General features: G+C 34.4%; 5 protein-coding genes across 6 annotated transcripts; 2 read left to right on the forward strand and 3 right to left on the reverse strand.

Moving 5' to 3' along the window:
• Positions 1–4,098: 4,098 nt before the first annotated feature.
• On the reverse strand, positions 4,099–6,855 carry LOC108910326 (speckle targeted PIP5K1A-regulated poly(A) polymerase). 2 transcript variants are annotated; one of them, XM_018714893.1, is made up of 4 exons: positions 6,761–6,855; positions 6,479–6,688; positions 5,958–6,155; positions 4,099–5,880 (listed from the first exon to the last, which is right to left on the reverse strand). In XM_018714893.1, the coding sequence occupies exons 1-4, from the start codon at positions 6,777–6,779 to the stop codon at positions 4,205–4,207; spliced, it is 2,103 nt and encodes a 700-aa protein (XP_018570409.1). In that variant the 5' UTR covers positions 6,780–6,855; the 3' UTR covers positions 4,099–4,204. The 2 variants fall into 2 exon arrangements, with proteins under 2 accessions (XP_018570409.1, XP_018570410.1); XM_018714894.1 differs by having other exon boundaries at positions 6,479–6,701; positions 6,761–6,844.
• LOC108910327 (tRNA 2'-phosphotransferase 1) lies at positions 6,786–7,639 on the reverse strand. Its single transcript, XM_018714895.1, has 3 exons — positions 7,507–7,639; positions 7,202–7,453; positions 6,786–7,151 (listed from the first exon to the last, which is right to left on the reverse strand). Exons 1-3 carry the CDS (start codon positions 7,510–7,512, stop codon positions 6,801–6,803), a joined length of 609 nt encoding a protein of 202 aa, XP_018570411.1. The 5' UTR covers positions 7,513–7,639; the 3' UTR covers positions 6,786–6,800.
• Positions 7,640–8,985: 1,346 nt separating this feature from the next.
• Positions 8,986–9,965, forward strand: LOC108910331. Its single transcript, XM_018714900.1, has 3 exons — positions 8,986–9,156; positions 9,210–9,558; positions 9,620–9,965. Exons 1-3 carry the CDS (start codon positions 9,101–9,103, stop codon positions 9,908–9,910), a joined length of 696 nt encoding a protein of 231 aa, XP_018570416.1. The 5' UTR covers positions 8,986–9,100; the 3' UTR covers positions 9,911–9,965.
• Positions 9,966–10,096: 131 nt separating this feature from the next.
• LOC108910330 (glycine N-methyltransferase) lies at positions 10,097–12,524 on the reverse strand. The gene is made up of 7 exons (XM_018714899.1): positions 12,438–12,524; positions 11,950–12,160; positions 11,325–11,452; positions 10,810–10,945; positions 10,602–10,722; positions 10,401–10,543; positions 10,097–10,343 (listed from the first exon to the last, which is right to left on the reverse strand). Exons 2-7 carry the CDS (start codon positions 12,156–12,158, stop codon positions 10,169–10,171), a joined length of 912 nt encoding a protein of 303 aa, XP_018570415.1. The 5' UTR covers positions 12,159–12,160; positions 12,438–12,524; the 3' UTR covers positions 10,097–10,168.
• A 4,813-nt stretch (positions 12,525–17,337) lies between these two features.
• On the forward strand, positions 17,338–18,253 carry LOC108910309 (helix-loop-helix protein delilah-like). The gene has a single exon (XM_018714875.2). The coding sequence runs from the start codon at positions 17,423–17,425 to the stop codon at positions 18,068–18,070; it is 648 nt and encodes a 215-aa protein (XP_018570391.1). The 5' UTR covers positions 17,338–17,422; the 3' UTR covers positions 18,071–18,253.
• The last annotated feature ends 235 nt before the right edge of the window (positions 18,254–18,488 follow it).

Here is an 18,488-nt window from a genome sequence, read left to right on the forward strand (position 1 = left end):
TTCGCCTTTTATTTACAGGAACCTCCCTCTCCCGCTGTTGCAAACTTTACCCTACCATGAAGGAGGTAACCACATTCCGCATTACCTGCAAATTTTTGCAGGAGTTGTAAAAATCACGTAAAATGAGTTGTGGTGGGGGTTATTCTGGGACATGGTCTTTTTTTGAAGAAGAAATCATTGTTTCACGTTTCAACAAACATTTACTTACTTCACTTTGACTTTTTCAACAAACATTTACTTCACTTTGACTTTTTCAACAAACATTTACTCCACTGACTTTTTTTTCAATAAACATTTACTTCACTCTCGACTTTTTCAACAAACATTTACTTCACTTTGACTTTTTCAACAAACATTTGCTCCACTGACATTTTTTCAACAAACTTTTACTCCACTAACTTTTTCAATAAACATTTACTTCTCTCTTGACTTTTTTCGACAAACATTTACTTCACTCTGACTTGACAAAAGCATCATACTGTACGCTGAAGACTGAACGACTTACCGAAGGTAAAATTTGTACCAACGCATCATACAGAGCCTTCATAAATGATTGCAAGCCACATGACCTGCAATTTTGTTTGAAACAGTAATTTTATTCTCATGATTGGTGTAATTTTTCTCAAGATTCTCTTCAACCAATCATTAATCGTGCTATTGAACCTAAACGCAACAGTTTGTGATCGCTCATTGTAAATGAATCATTAATATTAATGACGCAAAGATTTAGGGGATTTTAGTTGACAGTGCCAATCGTGCAATGTTGGTTGCCTATGTTTGGCGGTCACGTAGCTTGTAGACATTTCCGAAATATATTCATAAATGTCTCGAATACGAAATGAACGTTTTGGGCTCTGTTCGGTAATAAATTGGCAAAAACCCAGCGAGCGTTATCTCCGGGTAAAAGATCGTGCACTTGTTAGATGTGATATGGACTATTATTGTGAACAAACACATATTGGCAGGTAAGTTGTTATCTTTAACTTTATTTTGTACCGTAATATAAAAAAGATAATGAAAGAACGATAGACAACAATTTTTACCCCTGTATACCAAGTTTTTAACGTAACGTTTCTATCGATAAATAGTGAAGAAAATTGAAGATAAATTATTAACTTTGACGCCCTGTATCTCCATAATTATCAACTTTTGTACTAAATTCAAATCGATCTATTTTCGTCTTCGAGAATTTGTGGTAAAATTTTGTACAAACCTTTCGAGGACACCCTGTATATTTAGATATAAAATTGTAGCCATGTCGCAATTTACATTAGACTTTTCTAGTTCCCAATAATATATGTATTTGTTATTTGTCTTTAGCAGTGTTTAAAATTGTTATTACGTTGAAATTTGAAAAATGTTTATAAGGAATAGAATTTTGAAGCTTTTGAACTTAGTTTCAGTAATTAATTTTTTAAATTACTGATATATTGAATCAAGTGTGTCAATGACGACCAACGCCTGTTTGGCCTTTTTCATTGTTGCTCATTCAATTGTTTCTTTTTAATCAAAGTATAACCTCACTTATGTGGAGCTCCCACAATTTTACAACATTCATTTTTGGGTTCCACAAGATAGTGTTTTAAGGTAAGTTTCCAATACTTATTATGTGCCTCTTCTCATAGAAAAAGTTTCATTATGAAGTCCATTTTCAGTTTTGCTATTATATTATAACGAGCGTTCAAATAAAAATGTGGTTGAAGTTGGCTCTGACACATTGGACGTAGGGAGTAGCTTATAGCGACCAGCTTAACCTCATTTCTCAACGAGCTGTATAGCACCTGTCAGTTTCAATAACGTTAATGACTATATAACTTTATTAAAGAATAATCGTGATAACAATAACAAACAATTAAAGGAGCTGCGGAAAGTGTCCCCCTCCTTGTTATAACAATAAATTAAAGCAGCTGCTGAAAGTGTCCCCCTCCTTGTTCCAAGCACTTTTCACACCTGTTCCTCAAAGAATTAAAGACATTTTCTAAGATGCTCGGGGTATTGTTAATTTCACGAATCTTGTCTATAAGTCGAGCCTGCAGATGGTTTAAATCAGGAATAGGCAGTTCAAAAATAGTGTTTTTAAGGTAAGGCCACAAAAAGAAATCACACGGCGTAATATCACATGACCTCGGTGGAAATTCATGTTCAGCATTGAGACTTATTAGTCGATTTTGGAAAACTTCCCTCAACATATTCATCGTCTCGCCTGCCGTATGTGCCCTTGCGCCATCTTGTTGAAAGTAAAAGTTTGTAATTTCGTTTTCTTCCAGCTGGTTAACAAAAGGAGCGATAATTTCTTCTCTATACCTTTGCGCAGTAAGAGTACCATTAAAAAAAATAGGTCCATAAATCCTCCTTCGATTGAGAGCACACCAAACTCCAATTTTTTGAGCGTGTAGAGGGCCCTCGACAAAAAAGTTATCTGGTTTTTCAGAAGACCACATTCTCATATTCTGTGAGTTTACGTAACCACTTAAATGAAACCAGGCTTCATCAGAAAAAAAGGTGATATTATGAAGTTCACCGTAGTTGTTTAAAAACCATTCACAAAATACAGCCCGTCGCGGAAAATCAACTTCATGAAGTTCTTGCTGACAAGTTAAACGATAGGAGAACAAACGCAAATCTTTTTTTAACACTGTGTGGCAGGTACCGACTGATACTCCCACCATTTGTGATAAAACACGTACAGAAGTTCTTGGCGCATTTTCCATTATTTGTTGGACATTTTCTTTTAATTCTTCAGTCCGCTTTTTAGGTCGGCCGCTTCCTTCTTTTCTTGTTACACTGCCCGTTTCACGAAAAACATTAACACAACGCTGAACTGCACTTTGAAAAATTTTGTACTCAACAACGCCGGGAAATTGATTTTGAAATTCTATGAAACATTCCTCAATAGAATACTTCCATATTCCATCAATCTTGCGTCCATTTCTAAAGTAGGACTCTATGATAAACACTTTTTGTTCTTGAGAAAACACCATTTTAAACGCTTTTTAAAACGAAAATATTCAAATTGATAGCGGCGACATAGCGCTTTGACAGATGACGTTTAAGTTCATTACGCTACGCCCTACGTCCAAATTTTCAGAACCTACTTGACCACGTTTTTATTTGAACGCTCGTTATGTATCATTGTTTGTAGCGGGTACAGCGAGGAAAAAATTCAAATTTTTATGTATCATAAAAATTCTGACATTTTGTCAAATTTATAATGCTTTGCATTGCCATTTAACTATTTTAAGGAAAAGCTGCCTCATGTTCAAAATTTTGTTTTCAAATGCAATTCTTGAGGTTATGAAATACGGTTTCTAACATTATTTTGACCTATAATAGTCATGATTTTGTGGTAATTTTTCAAGCTATTCTTATGGTTCAAAAGTTACTTTCGACTTCCACTCAGTGACAACAAAGTTATGGCAACAATATTGCATGACAGTATCTATTTAGAGAGAATCAAAGGTAGAATTTAATGTTATATGTAAATATAAGTAGGAAAGTAGGTAGTATTCTATTTTATTCATTGGTAAAAGGATTGCGAATTAATATTATTGTTACTTCAAAAACAACTTTCAATAGTAATATAAAATATATACAACGTATCTATTATATTTTTATATTATTTGAATCTCGCGCCGAAAAGTTGGCGTTACTAGTTACTTTACGATTATTATGTTGAAAAACAGTGACATTAGCTGCTTTCGTTCCGAGAGCAAAATAAAACCGCTATTATGTCAAGAGGCGAAGCGAGGTTATGTTTATGTGTTTAACGTTAACAGATAAATACAACTTTGTAGTGAAGCAGTTTCATTTGAATAAATAAACCAAACTGGCCGGCCCCTACACTACTGTTTGTCTCAAATCGGGAAGTCTTAGCAAAAAAAAATATTGTCGAGATCTTCAATACATTTATCTTGAAAACAAAGCAATTTGGACATGTTTATATGAATTTTTTTAATTTGTGACGTAAATTCCAGCTTTAAAGTTTGACCAGGTATTTTAATTTTCGACTTTTCTTCATCTGAAAATTATTTGAAATAATATTTAAATGTATATTTATCTTCAAAATTTTTCTTTTTATTACAATAATTATGAAACTTCTGCTTTTTAATGTATATTTACACAAATCCACAAATCTATAAAAATATCTGTACAAGTACCCCCGTATATTCCACCCAGAAAATCTAAATAAATTATATATTTAATTTCACAAACACTCGTTCTGTTCCTGTTCGAAAACCTTAAACCAAGCGGGCAACTTAACCGAGAAAAACGTAACGAAAGATTTGAAAGAATTCTTGTAGGCCGCGACCTTTTTAACGTCTATCGTCACTTTCGGGGGATCCGTAAAGTGCTCCAGGTTTATCTCGAAATTGATGATATCGTCGTCTGGGTAAACGTCTTTGTACAAAACACACAACTGCTCGGTGATCGCAATCTCCTTCTCAATGACGCCCTTCTTCGGTTCTTCACCCTCGGGCTTATTCTTTGCCGTCGATTTTCTGGCTTGCCACAGATTTAATTTACCGCGACATTTAAAGCAGACAGGTGTTGTTTCCGCGTACACGTCCGATTGTCCGTCGGCTTTTTTATGCTTCGTTTTCGAAGCCGTATTAGTGATTTCAGTCATCTCGAGCCTCAAAAAATCTTTGAGGACAATTTTTGTGAACTTCACCATGCTTTCGAACCAAGCTTTATGCCTTTCGGGTCCAGATTTATGTTTTTCTTCTATATATTTCATACCTGGTCTCATGGGTATGGAGAACTGGCTCGATTGTGATTTAACGACCGTCAGAGCCGTCACGTTCTCGGGTACCTCCGTTAACAGCTTATACAGGATCGGTCCTTCGTTTTCCTGGCAGAACTTCTTGCCTAACCTACAAAAACTGACAAACGTTTCCAGGGTAGCGGTCGATACTATCGGCGTGGTGTTTCGCGAGTGCTCGAAAGGGTCTTGCACGCAAATCGCCGTTTCGACTTTCAACGGCAGGTTGGTTGCTGCTACGTATTGTTTGTAGGTGTTAAATGTGTTGGGGAGGCTATTTGGTTCCTTGAACGTTTGTTTTTTTACGAAAACACCGAGATACGGACAAATAACGTTGATACCATACTCGTATTCCACGTAGAATGAAAAAAACATTTCTAACAGCTTCGACACGGACGTACAATGGAGTTCGGAGCAGGTAAACATGATCGGTTGGAAACCGCCATTCCAACCGTCTTGGTTGTTGAAAAACTGCGGATTCTCCTGAAGTTTCAAAATGGAGGGAAAACGAAACGGGTTATGCTGCAGGAAGAAAATCAGCATCAAATTCAATGAGTAATTCGTGAAGAGATGGTTCTGCCCGGTGATCTTATGCGTCTTTGCCCAAAACTTTAACGCTATCATTATCTTCCGAAGTTTAGGATCTAGGTTCATGTAATAATTTATGAGGCGACTGTTGCAGACGCCCAACATATTCTTGAGGTTAATGTCACAGTTGATGCCCGTTTCAACGTGCACGCATTTCAGAATCGGGATTTTAGCCTGCGGGATTACTATAACGTTAGCAAATAGGTGCGAGTTGAGCAGCAAACTCTTCGCTCGGTATAAGTAGGGCACATCGTTGTTGCCCCATTTCACTCCTGATATGAAGACATCGACGTCGCTGTTGTTGAATTCCAGTCCCGTTATCGTGGAACCGAACGGGTGAATGCGGCAGTAGGGGAACGTGTGGCACAGGGCGTTGTAGAGGTCCTTGCACACTTTGTTGTACTTCGGAAACTGCTGTTGAGAAGCCGGTTGGAGGTTTTGTCCAAGCATTTCCAGTTGGTCTTCGAAATTGGGGACGTCTTTTAATCGTTCTACAAAGTCGTTGCTTTCCTCTTTTTTCTGTGCTGTAACTGAAAAAAAAATAGCAGTCGTCAAGCTGATTTAAAGCATTCTGTTTTTAAAATACGGGTGAAATCATTGAACTCACCTTGTCTTCTCAGCTGTCTATATTTCACCATAAGTCTTTGACCCCCCAGGTAATGGGTCCTGTTTATAACATTACTTGCAGGCGTGGGGTCGTCATAATCCAGAAGTAGGAATGAATGGTCAAAATGCACCCATACGACTTTGCCAAATTTAGAAAAGTAAGATAGAATCGTATCTTTATCAACATTCGGAGAAAAACCTAAAAAAAATTCATTTAGGTAGGGTCACTGCACCAGTTATCCGATCAAAATCGTTACTCGACCAGTTCTGTAAAATTCGGATAGAAATAAGAAAGCGTGCAAACACCTGTAGTGACAGTCAAATAAGCGTAAAATAATTACAGAACTATTCTTGAATAGGTTTAATTTTTATCGTCAATGTCTAATTTTATCAATATTAGATCAGGAAATGCACTTTTAACCTCAATATTGACAATTTTCTTAAAATCGAGTTCTCACCAGACCTCGACTAGCTGGTTTAATCGTTTGTTTATTTATACATTATTTTCAGCTACTTACTTACCTCTAATGAAAAGACCACACTTCCGTTCTACTCTTTTCCTGTCTTCTTCCGCGTCAATTAATTTTTTATGCTTCTGCCCGAGCAGGTGTTGCCTCATGGAAGCTTCATTCGGCAACTCCACTTTACACTGGTCGCAAATTAAATGTTTTGCCTTTTTTGATTCACCTTCTATTTTGTTATTAGATTGCTCCATATCTTCGTCACGTTTACCTAAATAAATTTTCTGCCATTAAATAAAAAATCTTTTAAAACTAATAAATCGCGCCGTTTTAAAAGACTTACGTTTCACAGCTCTATACATTGCACTATTCTTATCTAAAATTTAAAGTAAAAATTTTCCGTTACTGTCACAAACTTTTAAGAAGTATTTTGGGTCGATGATGCCCTTGTCATTTCCAGAACTTAAAATGACGCCATTGGTGGATTTGAAAAATTTGATACCATCAGACAAGGCCAATGGTAAATTGATGTAAATAAAGACTTCGGCTGTTTTTCTCATACCACTAACGACGGCCCTGTCATCTGGCAAACCCGTTGCAAAGTGGATATGATTTCTACCCATACACTTCAATCCCTGTTTCTTAATAGCATGCCAATTTTTGTTATAAGTGCCATGAATTGCCTCAGTACCATTTGCTTCTAAAATAGGAACTAAATCGGGATCTTCAACTGCCTAAAAATTTTAAAGTAATTTGTGGAAAACAGTATTGCCTGAAAACATACTTTCAAAGAATGTCCCTGGTTGGCACATATCTCCCAGATGCCATCATTGCATCTTAGTCTAAACCTTTGCTTATCATTGACATCGACCACCCTTTTAATATCCTCCAAATTGTAGCGGTTCCTTAAACTTTTGTGGTTCAATATGTCTACTACACTTACAAATCCTTCTCTAGAGATGTGTAAGCCTTCTTTCACAGCTCCATGTCGTAGAAGCCAGGAAAGTGTTTTACTTAGCTGGATATCCTTCTCAAACTAAAAAAAATATGGTAGTAAAATAATTATTTCGTGAGATTGAATATGCGTACAGACATTTATTTCCTTAATTTTTTCTTCGCAACATGTAACGAATTAAATTTTTTTAATTAAAATATGAATTTCTAAGATCCCAATTATAGACAAATAAAAACATTCCAAAAGTTTAATAATGACATGATTGACATAACGTATGACATGAATACCACCCAATTTTAATAATATCACTAAAACCAAAATCAGGGTTGTGAACTGCGGTACCTGTCACTCTTTTGCAGGGCCCGAGAACTTATACTTGAAAAAATGGGGAAACTCTGGGAACCACGTGACTTGAGATGGATATACAAGTTGGGAAAAGAGTCTATAGATGTCGCCACAAAGATTTTGTAGAATAAATTTTGACAATTGCAATTATGTATCATTTCATGTCATTCTTGTTCATGTTTATTGTTTATTGTTGGTTAGGTTTGGCGTGTGTTGGTGTGTGTTTTATTTGTATTTTTAGTGTGTTTTATTAGATATTTCATTCACATTTATTTATATAACATAATAATGTCTTGATCATCATATAATCACATTTTTTTATTAATAATAAAATGTTTTGTTTTTTTTAATAAAAAATGTGATCAGAGGTAGGTAGTTTTTTTATGGATATCAACACAACGAAAAATTTAAAGTTGCATAATAAATCTCTATTACAAGAATTAATCAAAGATTGGTTTAGTAAAATTATTTACTTGTAATATTTTTTTATTCACCGTGAAAGCTAATACAATATAGAAAGCACTGAAACTCTATAATCATTTTCACTCTTTTTTTTTCAAAATATGTACTGAAATTTGAAATTTTTTTCAACAAACATTTTAAAAAGTTACAGTATCAAAATTATTTCTTATTTTAAGTAGGAAGACTATTAGAGCATTTAAAAGTGTTTTTAATGCTTGAGTGATTTTAATGCTTTTACACAGTACAAATGTACTTATTTTCTCATGGTGACAAAAAAAATTATCTACGTGAAAATTATTTTACAAAATCAATTTCTGAGTGATCTGTGTAGGGTGAGATTTGTTATGTAATTTTAAATTTAGCGGCGGCAGAATACCTAAAACAAATATTGAGTAGGTAGGTATATAGTTGTAGAGCGTACAACTAGATGGCGCTTGCATCTTTTACTGGCTAAAGGTAATTTAACTCACTGTATTACCGATAATTCCTAGAAAAGGAAAGCAATAGAAGTTGGAGAAAGTGTCAACAGTTAGCGCTGTTAATGATCACGAAATTTGTTCAAGTTTCCTATCTAGTAACATTTATCTAGGCTCTTTTGTCTATGCTCATGTCTGCCTGGCTCATTTCAGTCAACGATATTCTTATAATATATATTCGGAATTACAGCAAATCAACATACCAAATATAGGAAATTATAAATTGGCAGTAATATTACTTTTCCCTTTCCGTAAATTTTATTTTGTAATAATTTTCTGACATAATTAACATTTTATACGTTATGTTATATTAAAATAAAGGTAATCTAATATGATCTGATCCTGATCACTTTACATTTATATGGGTAGAAAGTCAAGTAGCCACTTTTTATAATTTGACGTCTATTTATTATGGCGTTTTGGCGTTATTTTTGAACTTATTAAAATGCCCAGGGATAGAGGAAACGATGACAACAGTTTAGGTGGTCGAGATAAAAGCAGGTATGTAAGTACCTAAATGTTTTTACCGTAAACCGTTATTTTAAATATTTTAGAGGTTTGAAACACCAGAAAGATAAAAACAAATACAAAGCTAAATCGGTAAAGGATCCCAAGCATGTTCCTCCTAAAGTGAAACGTAATCTGGGGTCGAACTGGGACCGTTACGAGACAGAGGATGATTCTCAAAGCCCTCAGTTAACTAGTAGTACTGACTTTTCCATACTGGCAAATGCCCCGATCGCACAGGGCCAACATTTTCAGTTCAAACAGGACAAAGTTATAGCAAAGGAAATAGAAAAGACCCCGCAAGAGTTGTTTTCCTTAGATTTAAATATGTTGAAACATAGTATACTTACGGTACCTTTCTATGAAAGGGTCGGCATCGACGAAAAATATTTTACAGTAAGTTGTGGTTTGTATGTATTGTAAATGTATTTTTAATATATAATAATTATTCCTTCAGAAAAATCAGATAAGCTTTATGAATAGAAGTGCAGAAAATAGTCTGCTTAAATACAGTGAAAAGTATAATTCCAACAGAACTGAAGAAAAAGTTGAGGATCTTTATTTAAATACTGGCAATGATTCTGTTCCTGTAAATGAAAATCAAAACGTAGATGTTACTGATTTAGCCACAAATGAAACTGAAGAGAATGAAAATGTGTCCGAATTAATAAACTTAGAAACAAAACAGGAAACTGAATCATCCGAGGAGGACTTAGAAAAGTGGCTAGATGATATTTTGGATGACTAGTTGATTAAACAAGGGTGTTGGCGATAAATTGGAGAATAAAAGTTTATATAGATAAGTTTTTTATACAAATTTATAGTTGCATATATCTTATTATTCAGTTCATATATAAGTTTAGCCAACCTTTTTTTAAGGTAGTAGCCTTGAACATATTCGACATTTTTGTTCAGTTAGAAATAAAAAACAAGAAACAACAGATACATGTATTAATAAAATTAAAAGTTTGTGATTCTTATAAATACGGAAATAAATTATTAACAATTAGAAGAAGGTACTCGATTTCTCTACAAGGTGAATGTAGAAATTGGGCGTTTCGATCTCGTCCAGGCTCTTGAAGTCGCCGTATATCTTGTATTCAGAATTTTCGCCAAAGGCGTCCCTCAGCATCCTGTTGAAAACCTTCAATCGGTGGGGGTAGTACGATAACCGAAATTCGCTAAAAAAAAAATTACTATCGTTACATGCTTCCTAAACTTTTGAAACAAACTCTTACCTTATGGTATCTTCGCCACTAATTATATCAGTCTTTTCATCGTCGTCTTGCGCCGATGTATCGATGAGATAGTCTAGAGTGACGAGAGCTGGCTGCCCGCCGACAAATAATACTGAGGTTTTAATGTCTGTCGTGTGCTTGCTCTGGAAGTGGAAATTAATATTAACGTGGACAAATCTGATCGCAACTTTTTAAACTTACATTATAATAAATGCATTTCGACGCCGTGCTTCCCGAATCAATGATATTATCGTAGTTTCTGTGGTCAATTAACAAAAGTCCTCCCGGTTTTACGCACTTCTCAAAGTTCCTTAAAGCCTGTCTGCAATAGATTTAATTGTTATTAGAATCGTTATCGTTATTAATCATGTGTTTAGCACTGTAAGTTAAAAAGAACATATTTGCTTACTTTTGTTCCCTCTGGTCGCCATAGTTGTCTAACATATGTGCGAAAGAATTACCGAGGCAAATGACGGCATCGAATCCATTACCGACAATGTCTTCTATATCGTCGTAAAGCGTTAGCCAGTTTGCTTCTTCGATAACTAAAAGAAAAATGTGTTATGTAATCATATCACTTCATATTTAATTAATGTTTCATAATTATGCAAAGGGCAAGGTCAAATATTTATCTATTGTATAAATACCTAAACAGTTTGAGGATAATAGTCTGATAACATTGTTTTTGAGATGTGATTTACAAAACGATAATATTTAAAATAAAAAGCTTTAATATTAATTTGTGTCATTGTGTCGTATTTTAAATTTTAGTCTCCAACTTCCAAAAATTCCTTTATTCCATCATTGACATGTTTTAATTTCTTATTTCAAAAGGGAAAAGCACTCATTGATCTTTAGTGTTTCACATCGAAAGGACGAATAAACAATCGTGGCATATGTAATTTGTAAAAATATGCTACTTACTCCAATTATCAAAAGCTGCTTCCTTTCTTCTGTTCCATCTCGATTTCAGCGCATACTTCAGCATCTTATCCGAGGCATCTACAGATACCACCTCAAAACCTTCCTCTAGTAGCATGATAGAGTCAATTCTGTTGAAGAAGTAATTGATAATCAAAATTTGCTTGTTATTTATAATACAATTTTTTCTAATATTGTTTTTGAGAGGCTTTAATAAGATTTGTTGATGATTTTTAATTGTTAAAAGTTCAATTTAGCCACTCATATCTACCACAATTGGTCTAGGAAGCCAAAACTAGTTGGAGAACAAAAAAAGAATAATTTTTTTTTGGAAGGTATATTTGCTTAAAAAATTATGCTTTAATCTTTAGGATTTTAAAAAATTTCATAATTCCCTGGCCTTGAAGCTAGGGGTCAGAGACAAACACAACATTTGATAACTTGAGAAATCAGAGATCAAAACTTGCTACGTCATGATGATTTTGCAATTTGTTTGTGTAATTTATAAACATCGACCAATCGGTCGCTAATTGCAAGTTGCTATCCAGTAAAAAAACACTTCGCAAAATACGAAGAAATACGCGCTCCTTAAGCGTTAATTTTCTACACTTTTTCTTAATTTTCTTACCCCGTGCCGCAGGCGACGTCCAAGATCCTTTTGCATCCCTTGCTCTTCAACAACCCGACCAAGAAGTTCTTGTAATTCTTCGTCCTAGACTTTTTGTCACCAATAAATATCTCCCATACTTTGGCCGCTTTCCCGTCCGCGTACTGATCCTTTATACCCTCCGATGCCGTCCCTAAGGACCTGGTGGTTATCACGTTGCTGTTAGCCATATCTGCAAGGATTAATTTATATGTCAGATATTTAAACGGGGGAAGCAGAGCAATATATTAGTATTCAGTTGTTTAGTTCATTTGAAGTAGGTAATTTAAAAAAATATATATTTTTTGTACTCTATAATGTTGCGTTTGAGTAAATGCGATTTTATAAAAAAATATGTTAGACTATGCTATGATGGTTTTAAACACGCTCGTCCGTGAATAAAAATATTGTACATTTATAAAACAATCGAATATAGCACGTACATAAAAAACAATACAAAAGTCACTAACCTTTTATTTCAATGAAAAACGTTCTTGGATGTGATGTTGTGATGTATGTCTTACGATGGTTCAGTTTTTAAAGTAGCGGTATTATATACGAACTCGAAAGTGGGGGGGAGCATCTCTAAAGAAAATGTGAAGTTTCATCATCCTCGACCCGCGTAACCGTTTAGTTTTGCTTTAATTTGTTTATAAACGTGATATTTTTTAGATTTGTTGTTATTTTTCTATAATAAATCGGCGATAATTTACGTGTTTCGTCACACATTCTGCAAATTCTATTATCATTACAGTTTGTTTTAACTGATTTATTAAAAACACTCCAAGTACCACTTAAGTAAGCCTGCTGTTAATGTTATACTAAATATTAAATAAAATATTACACTAGGTAATACTAGGAAACTAGGAACTTTTTAACTTGGATCTCAGTTCCGATCATCGTGCTCGAGAGTTTTTTTTTATTGATTGTGTTGTGTGATTGTTCTAGTTTAACGCCCGGTAGAAATTTTTATCAAGGTTCCTTTTTCGATTTCCGTGTTTTAAAGTTTGTATTTATTCCTTAAGTATTTGTTGATCAATATACAGTTTCTAGCAAACAAATTATAACAAATTTCTAGTTAAATAGAGTCAGATGTGGATTTTCCATAACGAAAATTCAAGGAAAGTCATTGTAGTTATTGTAAACTTAATGTTATAAGCCACGGATAATAATTTTCTTGTTTTTGTTACAAAAAGTATGGTTTTTTGAGCATGTCCAAAATTTAAAAAAAAATAAACATTAATTTCAGATTAAAGAACTACTTCGTAATGATAGAAACCAGTTTGTAGCGGATTGAGTTTAGATTTACATATGTTATCAGTTATCGCTACAATTATATAAATAAAAAGACACATACAGGGTGATTCACAAATGGTGACCAGAAATGAAACCTCGTATTTGGTGAATTTTGAGGCGAGTTTTTCCTATAAAATTTTGATCTAGGACGCTTCGTTAAAAAGATACAGGGTGTTAAACTTTAAAAAATGTTTTTAATTTTTAAAAAATTACATAGTGAGTTGCGATAGCAACTTTGACATTCTGAGCAGTTAGAAAAATTAATAAATAATGTTTTTCATCAGATTCAAGCAACAATAAATTTCGAACAAATTATATTTTCGTTACTAAAAAGATGTGGGGGCTATGATGGTGGAAATGGAGATATTTTTGAGCATTTACTCAAATAAAATCATTAAAATGATGACTGATTAACTTCTTTATTCGAATAAATAACCGATTGATTAGTGCTTGTCATGTCATTTAAGTAAAAGTGTTTTTAGTTGGTTGGTTTGACCAAACGGTCACCATTTGTGAATCATCCTGTATATGGTGACCTGTTAAAAATTCTTAACCTTATTTTTTTTTATTTTGGCAATTCTGTAAAAATTTAATCAATGAAAAACATCTATATCGCAATTCACACAGACTACTTAGTATTTGAAGCCAAATTGACTGTTTTCTCTTCAATTACCCATTATTGATAATATTAATTGTTTCATGAGGTTATTTCATTTTTTTTACATATGCATTTGAATATTTAATGTTTGTAAAAAATATTCGATATATTTTTTTCTTGAATTGGTGAATTCGTATTGGAATTTTTCAATAAGAGGCTCGTTATATCATGCCTGACGTTAGAAAAGATGACATTTCCACAATACTAGAAGTGGGTTCTGCCACGTTAATTATTGTTGTTAATGAAAACTTGGAAATATTGCTGATGTCATGTAAACTCAAGTTCTGTCGCGCGTTCTTCTTAGAGATAACGGGTATCTCTCGCCACTTGTTTCCAAACCGAGACCTGGGTGAATCTGATGCAACATTTTGCACTCGTTGCTGGAACCATCAGCGTCATCAGAAAATATGGGGCAATTCCGAGATTGCGCGGAAAAGCGGGAGATTTTTGTAATTTTGTTTGTTTCTGTTACAAAATGTCTTATCAAATTAAGTCAAATAACAGTTTTACCTCAATCTTGAATAAAAAAATTGTTTAGGAGTTTTATTATTGATTAGATTTTTAATTTTATTTCTGCAAAGCTTAAAATTCATCAATAGATATTATTTTTGAACACTAATATTAACATCTATTTTTTATCACTGTAACTGTAGAAGGATTCACTGTATGTATTTATTAATTTATTCAAGTTAATTATGGATCCAATGCAATGCAACCAGCAATACGCAGCTTTATATAACTGGTTGCCTATATCTCTGACAGGAATTATCGAATAACTAACACTGACCTGCTTAATTAAAATACTTGAGAAAACATTCGTAATCCAGTTTACGAGGATTAAGTTTTCTTCGAAATTATAGTGTTAAATCATTTTATTAACTGCCATTAAAATACCGGAAGGATTACTAAAAACTTTCTAGGAATTTTTAATAATCATTACTGAAATAACCGCGTAAATATTTAAAAAGGACAATTTAAATATACAATTTACTACATAGTTATATATAAGCGATTACCAATGTGGCTTAACTTTTTGCCAGAGCCTTAATTTGAACAATTTATTATAGATGAAGAATTTTTAGGTGCGCTCCCAGACATACTCATATAATTACAAATAATTATCTAATTCGCTTCGCATTCGACTGTTGATAGTATGTCAGTTCTCACAGCCTTACATTTTTTTATTCCGTCAATTACCACAAATTAAACGAAATGAATTGCTGCCTAGGATTATCAACAAATATCTCTTTTTTTCTACGATTCCTCAAAGGACTATGGTAGTTTTAAATTTGTTCTAAACTACGCCACTGATGTTGATCAAAACAATTGAATAAACAATTTCTAATGAATAAATTAAATCGAAAAATTTCGTATCTGATGTGATCAGTTGCCTAATATTTAACAAGTATTATTCTTCGGACAATTCAATCAGTCGATCTCTCTTTCACTTTCCCCTCCCCACCCCCGTCGTGGATATTTTTAATTAAGTCCGTCATTAAAATTAATAGGAGGCGTCTTAATTAATTGTAATTGATATAAACGTAGAGCGAACGAAAGGATTAGGGTATTTATAATAGGGTTTTGAAAAAAAAATGTGTTGTTAAAATAACTCGAATAGAGTGGGAGATTTTATCACATTTTGGTATGAGATTACTGACTATTATTGGATCGTCACTGCGATTAGATATATAGCTACGCATGTCGTCATCTGTGATGCGAAACTTAATAAAAATATCCCTTGAGTTTCTTTCTTTTGGCTCAAGGGTAATTTATTTCATTAATCTTTAAAAATTTTTCCAAAATACCCAGTAAAATTAATAAAAAATCGAAAAAGAAATATTTTATCCAGTATTTTGTTTGGTGATGAAGCGTCATTTCAAAGACATGGTTTAGTAAACCATCATAATAATCACTCGTGGTCTGACGAAAATGCTCACCATGTTTGTACATCCAAATTTCAGTATAATTTTAGTTTAAATGTATGGGCAGGGGTATCGTAGGCGATTATCTTATTGGTCCGTTTATTCTTGCGATGCACCAGTCAAATGGCCTGCGCGATTACCGAATCTTACACCCATGGACTATTTTTTATGGGGCTACTTAAAAAATGTTGTTTATTCCAATCCTATTGATAGTGTGGAGATGCTTCGTCAAAGAATTTTTGCAGCAGCTGAGGAAGTAAAGAATGACACGTATTTTTTCAAGAGTTCATCGTAATTTTAATCGTAGAATTAGACTATCCTTTAAAAAAATCTTGTTTTTTTTTATTGTCACCCAATTGGATCTCTTAAATTATCTATTGACTGTTGTTAAGTGACTTGATTTTAGTTGTTTTTTCTAATAATTAATATTAAACTAACAGTAAATAAGATTTTTTCAATATTTTTTCACCTGAACTGTTATTTCATATGAGTTTTCTTTAGTGCCGGGTTTAAATAATTTCACATGCACCAAAAAAACAATTAAATAGAAATTATGCAACAAGAGTTTTCGCACATGGTAAAATAATACGCAAAAAGGGGAAAGTAAATTTAAAACAAGAAAAATAAGGTTATCTCAGTTGATTCCTGCGCCCCCTTTTGGTCGAATTTTAAAATACAGATACACAACTAATAAGTACTGTGAGGCAATGCGTTCTGAATTTATTAACAAAAGTGTCTGTTTGTACCTTAGTATTCGTGGAGATATAAATCCGTTGCACTAATTTTTGAAATTAGAAATATCTCCTCAACGGTTGGCTTTAGCTATTTTCAGTAAGTATACCTTTTTTGTTAAAAAAGTCCAATATTTCATATTTTGTTACTAAAAGCTATATACGGGGGTTGGCAAAAAAGTTACTACATATTCAATGCATAACGTTGCCTGCAGAGGGCGCCTTGTGCTCGACACTCAAAAATCATTATTACATTATTTTTCCCATCATTAAAAAACCCCTCTGTTCAAAATTTGAAACATTTCTGACTAAAATTATAGAAATTATTAAGGAAAAACTATTTTTTATTTTTCACTTTGACACCCTGTATCTTTTTTACTATGCGATTTGGGATATAGGTATGTTAGGTTAAATCGACATATTTTCACCCACTCTGGCATCATTTGTGCCCCTCCATTTAAATACACCCTGTATAACTTCACAAAATATTAATAGTTTTTGTAATACACGTAACTCCAGAAAATTGAAGGACCCTTAGTTGTACTTGTGTTCAATTTTATGAGAAAATCTGACAAAGGGCGCCTCTCCTCTTTCGTCCCCGCGACGCCGGGCGCGGGAGTAACCCAACGACCCGCGACTAGTGGGAGATGCCTTTGCCGCGGCTCTCTCAACCTACCTGCCTGGAAAGGACCCAGACTAGCGCAGAACAGTGCCCGTCGCGCGGTCCACCAAACAGCATCCTCGGCCGGAGCAGCAGCCCCACGACAGTCGCGTTACGTACGAGTGTGTTTGACGGGAACCAACAACACGCGAAGGTGTGCAATCCCCGTGAGAACTGTCAACAAACCATGTTGCAGTACGACGACGAGCTCTCGCAACGCCTGAGTTTGCCCCTGGATTACACCGACACCAACAACAACGGTTCGAAATCTCCCAGGGGCGACAAGTACTCCCTCAGACCCAGGTCCATGCGGAGGAGGAATAACGTAGAGGACCAGGACGACACCCTCCCCGGCGGCAAGTCTAGGAACGGCACCAAGCCCAAGCAGAAACCCGCTCCGTTGAGTAAGTACCGCCGCAAAACCGCCAACGCCAGGGAGAGAAGCAGGATGAGGGAAATTAACCAGGCTTTCGAAACCTTAAGGAAGGTAGTACCCCAGATTTCCGCCACCCAGCAGCAGAACGAGAAGCTGACGAAGATCACCACGTTGCGGCTCGCCATGAAGTACATTTCCACCCTTAGTGCAGTGTTGTCGAACCCTGATTCTTCCCAGGATCTGTTCTCGGATTGTTCGGAGCTGGATTGTTTTCTCTTGGAGTCGGATGGTGAATCTCTACCTCTTCAAAGTGACTTTTCGGATCATTCGCTTACGCCGCCGGATTTTTCCGTGGATTTCGCGGATAGCTCGCTCACCCCCATAGATTTTACGCCGCTGTCGCCCGATCTGTCGGACCATTTGACGCATTTCGACCCGTTTCTCTCGGATTTCAGTTAACATGACTATGTGATCTGTTTTTTTTTCCGTCCGATATTTTATAAATTGTAATTTTAAAAAGCCGGCAAAATTACGAATACCGCGTTATATTCAAGTTTATTTAAAGATACTTAAATTCAGACTTTATATTTTAATAAATTCCAAAATATAAATTTTGGATTGGTATTACCACGAAAATAAAATTTTTTGAGTGAAGTATTTCGATTTTATGAAATTTAAATTAATTAAATTAAAATAAGTGTGATTTAATTTGAAATCCGTTCGTAGTTCTGTCGGTTTCCTAGTTTATTTATTCTTCGTTGTAAGTTATATCAATACTTAGTATTGTAAAATCGGGTTTTGTATTTTTATACACACGTACATATATTTAAGAGTAGTTTGTAAATTTTACGTGCCTTAAGATGTACACTTACGTGAG

Source organism: Anoplophora glabripennis, unplaced genomic scaffold (assembly GCF_000390285.2).
Source record: "Anoplophora glabripennis isolate ALB-LARVAE unplaced genomic scaffold, Agla_2.0 scaffold86, whole genome shotgun sequence".
NCBI classification, from domain to species: domain Eukaryota; kingdom Metazoa; phylum Arthropoda; class Insecta; order Coleoptera; family Cerambycidae; genus Anoplophora; species Anoplophora glabripennis.